The sequence below is a fragment of the Elaeis guineensis genome, chromosome 6 (genome assembly GCF_000442705.2).
Source record: "Elaeis guineensis isolate ETL-2024a chromosome 6, EG11, whole genome shotgun sequence".
NCBI classification, from domain to species: Eukaryota; Viridiplantae; Streptophyta; class Magnoliopsida; order Arecales; family Arecaceae; genus Elaeis; species Elaeis guineensis.
The window spans coordinates 125,717,447-125,732,330 of record NC_025998.2 but is presented as its reverse complement, the minus strand read 5'-3'; the positions used below and the strand labels follow the sequence as shown (position 1 = coordinate 125,732,330).

General features: G+C 48.0%; 1 protein-coding gene across 5 annotated transcripts in view; it reads left to right on the top strand.

The window, feature by feature from the left end:
• The first annotated feature begins 1,466 nt into the window (after positions 1-1,466).
• Positions 1,467-14,884, top strand: part of LOC105059998 (protein OSB1, mitochondrial) — a 29,417-nt gene continuing 15,999 nt past the window's right edge. For 3 of the 5 annotated variants that reach the window (XR_012142195.1, XR_012142194.1, XM_073259765.1), the window contains exons 1-2: positions 1,467-1,884; positions 13,442-13,580. Coding sequence is in view for 3 of the 5 variants with exons in the window: in XM_073259765.1 (XP_073115866.1) it covers positions 1,559-1,884; positions 13,442-13,580 (465 nt within the window). In the remaining 2 variants the exon portion in view is untranslated. The remainder of the gene's footprint in view (positions 1,885-13,441; positions 13,581-14,884) is intronic. The other 2 variants (XM_073259766.1, XM_073259764.1) reach the window with 1 other exon arrangement.

The following is a 14,884-nucleotide window of genomic DNA, read 5'->3' as shown; positions in this document are numbered from 1 at the left end:
TCTTTGATCACTTCTTAACGTTATCCAGGCCTCCTAGATACCAAGAATAGAAGAGATTGGGGTTGAGATGAATGGGACTTCAGAACTCCCCTTGGCTTCAATAATATTACCACACCAACCATGCATTTTTCATTTTGAAACCATGTATAACCGGTTGCCGGTAGATAAATTCGATCCATTCAATTTGAATCGGATGCTAGCAAAATCATAGGAAAAAGAGTGTATATTTCAATATGTACTTAGATTAGAGAATGTATCTTTTTCTTTTTTTTTTTTTCTGATAATAATTAGGGGACGTAGATTGCAGGAAGGATGCCTATAGACTAGGTGAGTTTCAGCATATTATTAATTTTTTTTTTCCCATCTTAAGAAAGCATAATTGTGGTTCTCAAATCCAATCAAACACCTCAATTAAGCATAGTATAAAATCAACCTTCCTAGCAAATTCCTATAATTCTTTTCTTGAAAAAAAAATCTATATATTTTCAATCATCGCATTGCTATATTAAAGAGGTTTCGTCTAATATCAGAAAAAGGGCTCTTTTATCAGATTTACTGGTATCATATAAATTATCTAGTTTTGAGCCCATACGTTGTGCGCGGATTCTAAATCTGATCATGTTGAAAAAAAATTATTTATAAATAATAAAATAATATTCATTCAAATTCTTAGTATCATTTCATATTCTCAACAATCTATGTAATATTATATATTAATAACATAATTTAATTTATATAAATAAGATTCAATGTAGTTTTTTATTAATCTAAAGCTTAAATTTAATGCTTGAAGGATTGTAAGATAGGAAGACACATGATATAAAAAAAAATTTACATGGATAATATTAAATATTTAAAAGTTTTCTCTCAGTTCTTGCTTTATAATATATATATATATATTAGATTCTTTACCTTTCTCATGCATCACATATGTAATTCATGAGAGCCATCACAATATGTAGCTGTATAATGTACTTTATTGTATCTATCTGGATTGCAAAGAAATTAAACTCTTTTTATCATGAGAAAATATTAGATACTGTAAAATCTAATATAGGGATTGAGGCCCGGCAATCCCTAGCACTCCCTAACACTACATTAGAAAAAAAAAAAAAAAGAGGCTTCCTAAAAAAAGCTAGGTTCTACTTACTGTTACGTGGACCACTCTAAACCTCCATATCCTTGATCCAAAGCTAGAGCAACCTCCGAGACACTGCTATTTAGACGGTAAGGTACGTCATAAATTTATAAATAGTAGAAACACACCTCATTATTTAGCACAGGATCAAGAGTTTAAAAAAAAAAAGAAAAGAGGTGCATCAGCAAAAATTGAAAGTACATTTATCAACTAGAGATCTAAACCGTCGCTATTCCTTGCACGATCACAGCCACCATGCGCACACGTGCCATGCACGTGGCCGTCACCATCAAGTAATAAACAATGAGAAAGAGGGACCACCCTGGTAATAACCTCGTGCAGCAAGGGTTGCCGCCAACGGCTGCACGATCCGATTCAATTGGGCGTCATATAGGTCGAAACCCTAGTTTTCCTTCCGCCATGGGATCGCCGGCTCGTCTTCTCTCCTCCCTCTCCTCCTCGCTCCGGAGATCTCTTTGCTCCTTCTCCTCCGCTTCCTCCCAGATGCCGGTCGTCGAAACCCTGAGCTTCTTCTCCCACGACGGCGCCGGCGAGAGCCCCGCCTATCGGCGGTCGATGCTTCGCCCGCCGCCGACCGTGATGCCGTTGAGCGTGCGCTCGAATTCGTGCAGCTTCATCGGGACGGTGCTCAGGCCCGTGAAGCGATTTGCCAGGAGCGATCGCGGCGCCTATACCTTTCTCGAGGTCAAGAGACCTTCCCGAGACCCGGATTCCTCTTCGTTCCAGTGAGATTCATTCCCTTATTCCTTTCCCCTTTTTTTCCCGTTTAGTTTTCGATCGTCTGTAAATCGTTTAGGGTTTTTATTAGTTTTCGATTGACTGCGAAATTATTTTCTCATTTCAAAACAATTCGTCCATGTTCTTTCCATTTTTCTTTTGTTTTTTTTAAAAAAATCTCGTTTTAAGATCATTTGTCCGTATTCTTTCCATTTATCTTTGCTTTCCAAGAACATTTACTAATTATTGCTCCAGAGGTAGAATCCTGATTGAAAAACAAGCTTGATATTAATATGATGCTCTGTTTTGTTAAAAAGGTTCTGGTTTTGGGACTATAAAATTGGAAACTAATATTAGATGTGTACTTGTTGTGAACCTTTTCTGATATGTTTTGAAAGAAACCACCTCGAACACACAATTTTTGGGTAAAATCCCTTCGATTGGGTTTTAGCTGATAAAAAGGAACCTATTGTTACGGGTCATATCACCTTTGACATGATAAAATTTTTTGGGTCTTGTTGGTGCAAGAATCCGCCGGCGTCGGAGAAGCTGGAACTAGGATGACCGCGGCCGCCGTCGGGACCTGTAAAGAAAGTCTAAACCGGAGTTAGGGGTGCTCCGACAAGACCCTCCGACGCTCAAGTCAGTTCTCTGCCTCAATAAGAATGGAGTGCTCGAATGAAAATTTTAGCAGAGTTTTGAGATAGAGATTAAAACTTAGAGAATAACGTATCTGGGGTCCCCTTTTTATAGGCGGAGAGCGTAACAGATTGATAGCGACGTTTGTAACCACCTGGTAGTGGGCCGTTCAGAGACGTGCGGAGTTTGTTACGGAGAGTAGTGACGTTAGAGGTCGTTCAGGGTCACGTGGAGCTCGCTGCGGAGAGTGAAGTGGTGTCCATTGTCGTGACTTGCCAGAGAGTGGTGGAGCTGCGTGGAATCCGTTGCAGAGAGTGGAGTAGGGTGGCGGCTCTTGTCGTGGCTTGTCAGAAAGTTCGGATTCGTCGGTTGAAGCTCGACTGGGATGTCTGATGGAGCAGAAGGGCTCTTCACATCGTCGTTTTGGGAGAGGCTCGGATGTCCCGAGGTCGCCGACGTTTCAGGCGGAGGTCGCCTGCCACAGGAGCTCGGATGGAGATTTTCTGTTGGCGGAGTCCAGAGAAGTCCGATCGCTAGGGGAGTCCGTCTGGAATTTATCTGATGTGGAGGCTCATCCGAAGATCGTCCGCTGGGGAAGTCCTGTTTTACGGGGAGCTCGGTAGGAGGTCGGTCGGCGATGGACTTCAGATAGCGCTGGGGAGGCTCGGCAGACATCGGGGGCGATCGGCCATCGCAGGTATCCAGCTGCTGGAGCTCGTCCGTCGTAGAAGCTCGTCCGGAATCTATTCGCTGGAGGAGTTCGGACGGGATCCGGTTCTCGCGAGTGGTCGAAAGGGGGCCGTTTATTGTAGGAGCTCGGGCGAGGACCAGTCATCGTGGAAAATCGGAGTAGTGTCCCGTTGTAGAAGTTCATCTGGAATCCCCTCGCCATGGAGTAGCTTAGCTGAGGTCTACTTGTAACGGAAGTTCGCAAAAATTTTGTTCATAGTAGAGGCTCGAATGAAATTTATTTACAGTAGACGTTTGGGGTAGACAGCCCACTGTAGGAGTTCGGAGTAGACTGTTCGTAGTAGAAATTTGGAGTAGGTTGCTTGTAATAGAAGCTCGAAGTAGACCATTTGTGGTGGGAGTTCGGAGTAGACCGTTTGTAGTAGGGGCTCGGATGAAGTCTATCTGCAATAGAAATTCGGGGCAGAGGTCCGGCTTCCGTAGGAGCTCGGATGAAATCAGAAAGGCGGTCGACCGCTGTAGAAATATGGGTGGAGTCGGGTTGCTGTAGAAATCTGTCCTTGGGAAAGTTCGGCCGTGGACGAAGTCTGGAAAATTCGGATTAGAATCTATCATGGCTGGAAGAGATCTGAAAGAGGTCCGGAGAACGGTCGATCATTGTAGAAGGTCGGTAGATAGTGAAGTCCGGAGAGCATTTGAAGCAGTCCGATGGACGACTGAAGAAGTTCGTCGTTGGAGAAGTCCGGAAGGGCATTATCATAGCTCAGACAGTTGGGGGAGTTTAGAAAAGCGTCGCACCAGGTCGGAAATTCGGCTGCCGGAGAAATCCGGAAAAGATGCTGCACTAAGTCGGAGGGATCTCGGAAGAGTTGGCCTCTTATGAACTTCGGCTGGGGATATTTTATATCCAACACCAGTCCCCCTACTTTCGAGTTCGAGTTTCGAATGAAGTACAGAGAAATTTTTACAGCCGAAGTTGCTCTCTCGATTTCTGTGCTTGACAGTTGCCAGATATTTGACGTTCGACATGCTGGTACCGGAGTCTTTTCGGAAAAGATTTCTTCTTTTTGGAATTCCCGCCATGACGTGGCTCTAGGTACGGCGTAATAATGATTTTGCTAGCCGCCTGCCATTTCCAACAGCCTGTCAAGGTGGGTGGGACACGCGGCGAATACAGACCGACCAACGGGGATCCGAAATCATAAGTGCGCCGGATCCCGGGGTCTATTTAAACAAGTTCTCCTCCTTCATAGGTTTCACTTTGCTTGAGAGAATCCCTTGGTTCCCCTCTTCTTCTCTGAGAGCTCCAGTTTCCTCTAGCATCCTTTCCGGCCTTAGGCGTTCGTCGAGTCGACCTCCATCGTTCTCGTCGTTTTCCTGTGCTCCTGGGGTTGATCTAGGTTAGTTCCGGAACTTTCTGTTGTTTTCCTATCCTTCTTCGTATTCTGTTTATTTAGCTTTCTCGGGGGCCTGTCTGCTATTTTTCTCAATTTTTCGGGATTTTTGTGGCTTCCGTCTGATCCAAAATGTCCTCTGATATCTCTCAGTTCTAGGAGTTCGTCAGCCTCAGTTCTCCATAGTACCGATACCGTAGACAAACCCGTAGCTAGGACCGAACCTTGTCCGGCCTTTGCACCGGACACCATCCCCGGTTCCTTGACTCCGGATGAACTCTCACTGATAAGGATTCAGTATGGAGTTTCTCCGGAGTACGAGCTGGAGCTTCCCCGACCATCTGGCCGGGCTAGCGCCCCTCCTTCCGGCCGCTTCTGTCTGTACCAGGAGGCCTTCCGTGCTGGACTTCGGCTCCCGCTGCCGTCCTTCGTTGTTGCTCTCTTTCGTTTTCTGAATATTTCTCTAGTTTCCGTCATGCCGAATTCCTTTAGGTTTTTTATAGGGTTTCTTTCCTTTTGTAGTTTAGCCGAAGTTCGACCGACTCTTCCTTTGTTTAGGAACTTCTACACCTTCAAGCGCCATCCCTCGGCAATGGATTGGTGGTACTTCTCCTTCCAGTTCGATAGAAAGGGGTTGCTGAAAGGCGCCTCCTCTTCTGTCCATAACTGGAAGGAGAGGTTCTTCTACGTCCGATGCCCAACCTTAGAGCTAGGGTTACTCCCTTGGGGTTCTCTGAGGGATTCTGCCCGCCGGGCCTCTAGCCTGGAAAGGGACGACCTCGAGGCCTCAAAAAAACTCGAGGCCTATCAAGCTCCCCTCCTCCTCGAACTTCTGAGGGAGCAACTTTTGTTCAACGTTGGCCTGAGTCCCCTTAACCCTGCCGGTATCTCTCCTCTTTTTGTTTCTTTTTTCTTCTTTTCTCTTTTTTTTTCTTTTTTTTTTTTTTAGGTACTTCCCCTTCTTCTTGTTCCATCTCGAAGCCATGTTGATCTTCTTTTATCGCAAACATGGATGCAAGCGTGGCTCGGGGGTTAGCTCAGGGTCTCAAGACCCACAAGAGAAAGGACGCCTCAACTTTGGGGTCAGTGAAGAAAGCCAGGACAGAGGGGACAAGCTCGGCCGTGCCTGCTCCGACGCCCGTCGCCGTCGAAGTCCCCTCCGACACCGAACCTGAAGTCCCCCGAACCCTTTCACAGAGCCCCCCGGCCGAGGGTCCCGTTTCGGAGGTTCGTCCTGAGGGGGCGCCTGGGACCAAAGGGAGGAAGAGAAAGAAGACCCTAGCCCGGGGAGTCGCAGTCGCAGGGCTGCCGTCGAGGGGGTCGGCGGCTCCGAGGAAGACCTGGGGGAGAATCCCTTCAACAACAGGGACTTGATAAAGAGGCTGGTCGAAGGGTGTATCCTGCTCGAGGTCGTCGAGAGGATCGTCCTCGCTGATCCCGAGCTGCGGGTCTGGGACTCTCTGGGATCGTTTCTCGAAGTAGGCTAACTCGCCTTTTTCCTCCCTCCTGCTTCTTCAACTTAGTCTTGAGCTCTCATATTGACTCCCCGACCTTTTTTGCAGATTGGGCATCAGCTCGTCGCCAACGTCGAGGCGGCGAAGATCGCCAAGAGGGAGGCAGCTTGGGCAGAAGAAGGTCGCCTAGCCGGGGCCGCCCGTCTTGAGGAGAAGATCGCCGAGGTCCTGAGCCTTCAGGAGGCGCTGGAAAAGGAGGGACAAACCTCGTCCGATCTGAGGACTATCTTGGAGGAGGAGAGAGGGAAGGTTGAGGCCGAGGTCTCTGCATTGAGGGCGCAGGTTTTCGAGTGGAAGGAGCAGGCTTTCGAATTGAAGGAGCAGGTTTTCGAGCTGAAAGCGCGGATTCCATCCCTGGTCTCGGAGGCAAGGGCTCGAGCAGTGGAGTTCAAAGGCTCCTCCGAGATGGAAGATCTGAAGGTCCAGTTCGGCCGGGACGCCTTCATCAAGGGATTCGAGCTCTGCCAAGAGAAGGTGGCTGGGAGGTTTTCCGAATTGGATCTCAGCTTCCTGAACGAGGCATTCGATGATGAAGCCGGACCATCTGACGTCGCCGCCGATCCTCTTCCAGCCGGGACCTCGTCGACTGCTGTGGCCGCCGCTGACGATCTTCCGGGGACGCCGACCCCCTCTACTTCTACCCCAGAGGTCCGGAACCTCTAGTTTTGTATTTTTCCTTTGTGGTGATTGTTCCTTCATTCTCTTGTATTTGAAGTTTATTTGATCAATGAAGCCGGATTTATCTTTACGGAGGATCCCTCCCCTCTTTTTTTTTTGTATCCTTTTCCTTCTTTTTATCTTCTGGCATTAATTTGAGTCGTGGCGCTCTTGTCCTCTAACGACAGTGTCCTACCGAAGCTCTTCTCCTGCCGGAGGGTATTCCCTTGAAGTCGATGATACGAGACCTTCAAAAGGAAGTTCGTCAGTTGACAAGGAAATCCAAAAAACTGGAAGACAAACTCCGCCGACTGAAGGAGAGCCATTTAGAGGTCACCGCGGAGGCTACTCGATTTCGGGACCTCCACAGGAAAAATCTCATGGAATACACCAAAAGGAAAGCCGACTTCATCATGGAGCTTGAGGAACTCCGAAAACGTGCCAGCGATCGATCGTGGACTCAGGCTTCCAAGATCAGCTCCCTTAAAGTCGAGCTGGCGGTCGCACGGGAGAAGATCGACCGACTGGAAGGAAGCTTGTCCCGGCTCACAGTCCGGATTGACCGCGATCAAGATTGGTCAAAGAGGTTCTCCGACCTTCAAAAACAGCTGCGGGATGCCAAGGCGACTTACGACACCCACCGGGTCGGCTGGAGCAGACAAGTAGAGGACTACCGAAGGAGGCTCCAGACGGCGACTGACGAAGTTGCCCGCCTTCAAAGGCGGTTGTCCGAGAGAGTCCAGCTTGTCCCTGCACAAGGTTCTGATGAGTTTTGCTCCTTGAGGGGGACTATGGCGGAACTGTCTGTAGCCCTTGGGCGGGAGGAAGTCGAAGTACGGTGGCTGAAAGTTCAGCTAGTCCACGAGCAGCAGGCAGTCAAGGACCGCCGAGGCGGAGTCCGAGGTCTTGAGGAGGCTTCGAGAGTCGGAGGACGAGCGCCGGCGATTCCACCGGATGTTCTAGGATATGCTGCTGAAAAAGATGGAGCTAGAAGAGGAAGTCGAAAATTTGAGACAATCCATAGCGGGGGCTGGAACCGAGAGCTCGAAATCGGAAGAAACTGAGCTTCCTTAGAGCCTCTTTTCCTTTTCTTCTTCCTTATCTTTTTGTTTTTTTGGCCTTTAAGGCTTTGTAATGAGTACTTCACCAATGAAATGGAAATGAAATTATCTGTTACCTTGTCTATTCTGGTATTAAATGGTTGTTTACCAAACTCCATTTGTCTTATGTCTTGTTCTGCGCCGATGGAGTTCGTAATCCCTCGTCGGTTCTTGCTTTGAGTCGTCGTTTGCTGAACTTTTTTTGTCTTCCGTCTTGTTCGATGCCGACGCAGTTTGAAGGTTCTTGGCCATTGTCGTGTCGATTTGCCTTTAGGGACCAGAGATTTTCGACAGGGGTTTTCTCTTCCGTCGAGACAAGGTCCCTTGTGCTTTTGATGTAGTTCGTTTCTTACCTATCGCTGGTGTAGTTCGTCGCTTTTTTCTTTTCGCTTCCCCCTTTCTTCTGTGTTTGAGTGAGGGTCTTCCCTCTGCTCTTGACGGGATCGTGAGTGTAGAGGAGTCATTGGGGAAGCTTTCCTCTTTGTCGATCAATCGAGTCTTTGCTTGCGTCGGGACGAGGTCCTCATCTTGTTCCCGACAGCCGGCTTCAGCTCGTATTAGGACGAGGTTCTCCTCCTGTTCCTAACAAGGCTGCGGGGGCACATAAGGGCCGTTGTAAGGGCCTCTCCCTCCATCCGGTCTTTAAGAAACCGGGCCTTCGACTTTGCTCATGTTAGGACGAGGTTCTCCTCCTGTTCCTAACAGGGCTGTGGGGGTACATAAGGGCCGTTGTAAGGGCCTCTCCCCCAATCCGGTCTTTAAGAAATTGGACCTTCGACTTTGCTCATGTTAGGACGAGGTTCTCCTCCTGTTCCTAACAAGGCCGTGGGGGCACATAAGGGCCGTTGTAAGGGCCTCTCCTCCCATCCGGTCTTTAAAAAATCGGGCCTTCGACTTTGCTCATGTTAGGACGAGGTTCTCCTCCTGTTCCTAACAAGGCTGTGGGGGCACATAAGGGCCGTTGTAAGGGCCTCTCCCCCCATCCGGTCTTTAAGAAATCGGGTTTTTGACTTTGCTCATGTTAGGACGAGGTTCTCCTCCTGTTCCTAACAAGGCTGTGGGGGCACATAAGGACCGTTGTAAGGGCCTCTTTCCCCATCCGATCTTTAAGAAATTGGGCCTTCGACTTTGCTCATGTTAGGACGAGGTTCTCCTCCTGTTCCTAACGCACTTAATTTCGTTTGTATGGGGGAGTTATTTTCTGTCGTTATAAGCTCATACCAAAAGAAAAAAAAAATACGCGAATATGAAAAGAATTTTCATTCAGGGCAAAGTTGTTGGTAATACATTCGTAGATTTTTTAAACCCTATAGCCGCGGAAGGTCTGCTCCCCGTCGGGGGTCCCCCTGAGACGGAGTTGATAATCCCAATTGAAGGCCGATCTTCTGGCTGCTCCTCCCTCCTTGGCGATTCTGGCTGTGGCAGTGTCCTAGGCCGATCTTCTCTTCCTTCAGGTCGGGGTCGAATGAACCTGTCGAGCCGATCTCGTCTGATGAGCTCCTCGATCTCGTCTCGGAGCTGAATACATTCCTCCGTATCGTGGCTGTGGTCACGATGATAGAGGCAGAATTTGTTCGGGTTGCGCTTTCCGGAGTGCGAGCGCATCCTCTCCGGCCTTGGGAGCTGCTCCCTAACCTCCATCAGTACTTGAATTTTCGATGCGTTGAGAGGGGCATAGCTGTGGAATCTTTTGGGAGGAGAGCCTCGCCGAACTCAACGGTCCGGGCTTCTCTGTTTACGAGTTCGGGAGGGAGTCCGGACGTGCCTATGTCCGGGAGGAGTTCGAGAATGTGGCCGAGCTTCACTCGGTCCTTTTTTGATTGCGGGCTTGCTCGAGTCCCCCGCTTGCCGCTCTCTCGCGGTCTCCTCGTCCTTCATCTTGAAGGCTTCTTCTGCTCGGGCATATCCTTCGGCCCGAGCCAACAAATCGGCAAAATTCTTAGGATACTTCTTTTCCAGGGAGAATAGAAGGTCGTTCTTTTGAAGGCCGCCTTTCAAAGCAGCCATTGCGACCGATTGGTCCAAGTTCCGGATTCCAACGTGGCGACGTTGAAACGGTTGACGTAAGCCCGGATGGACTCCCCCTCCCTCTGCTTGATGTTGATGAGGGACTCCGAACCCCTCCGGGGACGTCGGCTGCTAACAAAATGAGCCGCAAACTGGTGGCTCATCTGATCAAAGAAAAAAATAGTACACGGCTTCAATGCCGAGTACCAGTTCCTTGCTGCTCCCTTCAGGGTGGATGAAAAAGCTCGGCACAGGATGGCGTCCGACGCGCTATGGAGCAGCATCATTGTCCGGAAGGCTTCCAGGTGGTCGACTGGGTCTGAGGTCCCGTCGTAGCTTTCGAATTGAGGGAGCTTGAAGTTTGGCGGGATCGGTTCCTGCATGTTCATTTGAGAGAAGGGAGGGTCATTACAAATGTCTTTACCATAAGCGGGGGAGCGTGGCGGAGTTCCTCGATCCGCCGGTTCATCTCCTGGAGCCTTCGATCCAGGAAGTCCTCTCGACTGCGGGTCTCGAGGGTCTTCGGGTAGAATGGAGGTAGAGATCTTCCAGGAGTAGAATCGTGATCGGACTGAGGGCTCTCCACCCTCGGATTTGTCTTTCCGGGAAAGATGGGGCGACTGGCCCAAGTGGCCCGTCCAACCGTCGGATTTTGGAATTCCGGCGACGTTCTCTCCAATCGCACCGACGTCTGCGGCTGTTGTTGCTGTTGCATGGTCTGCACTGCTTCGGCGAGGCCTCTGACCTGCTGAACCAGCAGGTCGAATTGCTCCGCGCCGACCGCCATCGTCGGAGGAGCCTGGGAGACTGGAGGTGAGGCCGGAGCCTGAGATCTGGCCGCAGAGGCCGTGGATCGCCTGGTGGATGCTCTGCAGGGAGGCATTGGGCGAAGATTTAGTAGAGAAAGGAGAAGAGGATGTCGGAGAAGATGACCGGAATCAGTCCCGTTGAGCACTCCTTTAAGAACAAGGGTACTGCGAAGACAGGCCCTTCCTCTAGCGTCAATTCTGTTGGTGCAAAAATCTGCCGGCGTCGGAGAAGCTGGAGCTGGGATGACCACGGCCGCCGTCGGGACCTGCAAAGAAAGTCTAAACTGGAGTTGGGGGTGCTCCGGCAAGACCCTCCGACGCTCAAGTCAGTTCTCTGCCTCAACAAGAATGGAGTGCTCGAATGAGAATTTTAGCAGAGTTTTGAGATAGAGATTAGAGCTTAGAGAATAACGTATCTGGGGCCCCTTTTTATAGGCGGAGGGCGTAACAGATTGATAGCGACGTTTGTAACCGTCTGGTAGTGGACCGTTCAGAGACGTGCGGAGTTTGTTACGGAGAGTAGTGGCGTCAGAGGTCGTCCAGGGCCACGTGGAGCTCGCTGCGGAGAGTGAAGTGGTGTCCGTTGTCGTGACTTGCTAGAGAGTGGTGGAGCTGCGTGGAATCCGTTGCAGAGAGTGGAGCAGGGTGGCGGCTCTTGTCGTGGCTTGTCAGAGAGTTTGGATCCGTCGGTTGAAGCTCGGCTGGGATGCCTGATGGAGCAGAAGGGCTCTTCACATCGTCGTTTTGGGAGAGGCTCGGATGTCCCGAGGTCGCCGACGTTTCAGGCGGGGGTCGCCTGCCACAGGAGCTCGGATGGAGATTTTCTGTTGGCGGAGTCCATAGAAGTCCGATCGCTAGGGGAGTCCGTCTGGGATTTATCTGATGTGGAGACTCATCCGAAGATCGTCTGCTGGGGAAGCCCGGTTTTACGGGGAGCTCGGTAGGAGGTCGGTCGGCGATGGACTTCGGATAGTGCTGGGGAGGCTCGGCAGACATCGAGGGCGATCGGCCATCGCAGGGACCCAGCTGCTGGAGCTCGTCCGTCGTAGAAGCTCGTCCGGAATCTATCCACTGGAGGAGTTCGGACGGGATCCGGTTCTCGCGAGTGGTCGAAAGGGGGCCGTTTGTTGTAGGAGCTCGGGCGAGGACCAGTCGTCGTGGAAAATCGGAGTAGTGTCCCGTTGTAGAAGTTCGTCCGGAATCCCCTCGCCACGGAGTAGCTCGGCTGAGGTCTACCTGTAACGGAAGTTCGAAAAAATTTTGTTCATAGTAGAGGCTCGAATGGAATTTGCTTACAGTAGACGTTTGGGGTAGACAGCCCGCTGTAGGAGTTCGGAGTAGACCGTTCGTAGTAGAAATTCGGAGTAGGTCGCTTGTAATAGAAGCTCGGAGTAGACCATTTGTGGTGGGAGTTCGGAGTAGACCGTTTGTAGTAGGGGCTCGGATGAAGTCTACCTGCAATAAGAATTCGGGGCAGAGGTCCGGCTCCCATAGGAGCTCGGATGAAATCAGAAAGGCGGTCGACCGCCGTAGAAATATGGGTGGAGTCGGGTTGCTGTAGAAATCTGTCCTTGGGGAAGTTCGGCCGTGGACGAAGTCTGGGAAATTCGGATTAGAATCTATCATGGCTAGAAGAGATCTGGAAGAGGTCCGGAGAACGGTCGATCATTGTAGAAGGTCGGTAGATAGTGAAGCCCGGAGAGCATTTGAAGCAGTCCGGTGGACAACTGAAGAAGTTCGTCGTTGGAGAAGTTCGAAAGGGCGTTATCATAGCTCAGACAGTTGGGGGAGTTTAGAAAAGCATCGCACCAGCTCGGAAATTCGGCTGTCGGAGAAATCCGGAAAAAATGCCGTACTAAGTCGGAGGGATCTCGGGAGAGTTGGCCTCTTATGAACTTCGGCTGGGGGTATTTTATACCTAACAGGTCCCATGAGTAAGGTGTGGTTGGAAGAGCCGATGGTTATGTAAGGATGCTTCTTGGTTCTATGTGCTTGAATTAGTATATCCAATTAGCTGGAATCTTCTATCTGGGTCAAACACCCTCTTCAGAATCTTCCTGGGATCTTGAACCAGCACACACTTCTGGAACACTTCATTACTAAAAGTGTTTCTAAAGTATTCCTTTCCTACACCTTCAGCCACTCTCTCACACTCCTGATTGTCATTGGCAACGGGTCCTCTAGTTATTATGCCATGCCCTTTTCTTGGCACACCTTAGCTCAGAATGTTCAACTGTTTGTAATGTTTAAGTACTCTTGGGAGATGATCAAGCAAAGTTTTAAAAAATTTAGTGTGTCATCGTTTGATACATTAACAGGATCCAACAGAAATGGGACATGGCCTGCCATCAACTTTTCCAAAAATGATTCTTTTGGATCACTATCTGAGGCATCCTCTAAGAAGTTGTTGTTGTTTATTGTTATTTTTAAAAAGCTGGAGGCTCTGATCTATTCTTTGAGTTGCCTTGGTATTTCTTCTGCATATTAAGGTGCAATTTTTGCTTGCTTGACCTTGTGTGATAGCATAATTCATTATCCTGGTTATAATTATCATTTTGTTTGACCTTTTCTGGTTTTTTCAAAAAAATGAAAAATGTATTATTGATTTTAATTTTGCAATTGTCATAACATCAACCCCTTCATATGAGGTGCTTCTAGGCTTCTGAACCTTTCCTTTTCTCTGTTCCTGTTGATTGCTTTTGGATAAACTTTCTGTTGATCGCTTTGTTGCTTACCATGGGCAACATTGGTGCAGGATATTGCTGGCGATGTGGAACAAGTTAGCAGAAATATCACTCAGACATTTGAAACCAAATGATTTTATTTATGTTCATGGTCCATTAGGTTCTTATGAAAAGGTCAATACAAGTGGAATTCGGGAAACCGTTTTCAAGGTTCATATACTTTAACTTTTCCTTCATATCTTATTGTAGTTGTCTGATTGAGTACATTTTCAATCAGGAGGTAATTGCATTCAGAAATTCCTATTACTTTAAGCAAATTTCTTGCTCTAATAGTCAGTAAATGTGGATAATTCAACTTAACTCTTGTCTTTAGTTCTTAGGCTATAATAAATGCAAACTCTCGGAGTTTCTAAATATTATTGTTAGGAAATCCATCACATAGGTTTTCGATTGTATGCAAAAATTTCAAAAATAAAATGCAGTGGAAGAGAAATTTCAAAAATTATTTTCAACATTATTTTAGAATAACTATACAACATAATGTTTCACTGTTATACTAGGACAATTTTATGTCAGAACGATGTTAAAATTAATTTTTAATTAGATCTAATTTAATTTAGAATGCATAGAAATCATATCTCAATATAAAATCAGACATCATCATATGTACAAGATTAAGATCAATGCAAAATAAAAAATTGATTTTTACCTTTACGTAGGGAGATCTTCACTGCGATTTGATGACCCAAGGATATGTTGAAGCCATGATCCGATGATCCATGGATGTCATCAAGGTTTGTTGAAGCCGCACAAGTGTCTGGCCTCTACAGATATCCACTCGAGGCTGATCTGATCAGGAGATCCCGATTTTATCGGGATATTAGCTTCTTTATAGAGATCGCTCTTTGGATTGTCGAATCTTTTCTTTCTTTTGATTCTCTTCTCAAAGAAATCAAAGAGATTTGTAGGAGCAAGAAATCAGATCTAATCTATTTTTTTTTCTTTTTCTTCTCAGGAGAAAAGAAGAAGATCTAGAGAAGGAGATGAGATCAAATCTCTTTTCTTTCTTTTTCGTCAAACTCTTGGATTGAATCTGGAGAAGGAATCAAGAGATCAAATCTCCTTTCTTTTGTCCAACTCTTGGACATTTGTGGAGAAAAGGAAGAGGAAGAGGGCATCCAACACTTGAACGTGCGGAAGAGAGAGAGGGAGAGAGAGATGAGGCGTCAAACCCTTTTGCACCCCCACCCCATGCATGTGTGAACTCTTCATGCCTATCACCAAGCGCATCCTCCCTCCTATCCTTTCTTTCTTACATGCCCATCTTAGTTTCACATTAACCTCTCTTCTAATCTCGTATGGAGGTGGCCTTTTTTTCTCCTTTTAAACCAACGCCTAAGCGTAATCTCATTAGGGTTAGTTAGGGTTTTTGGAGAGAGTTCATGAGAACTTGGACTCTTGGAGATATGCCTCATCTCATGAGGTGCCATCCTTTTTTTTTTTGTTGCACTCCA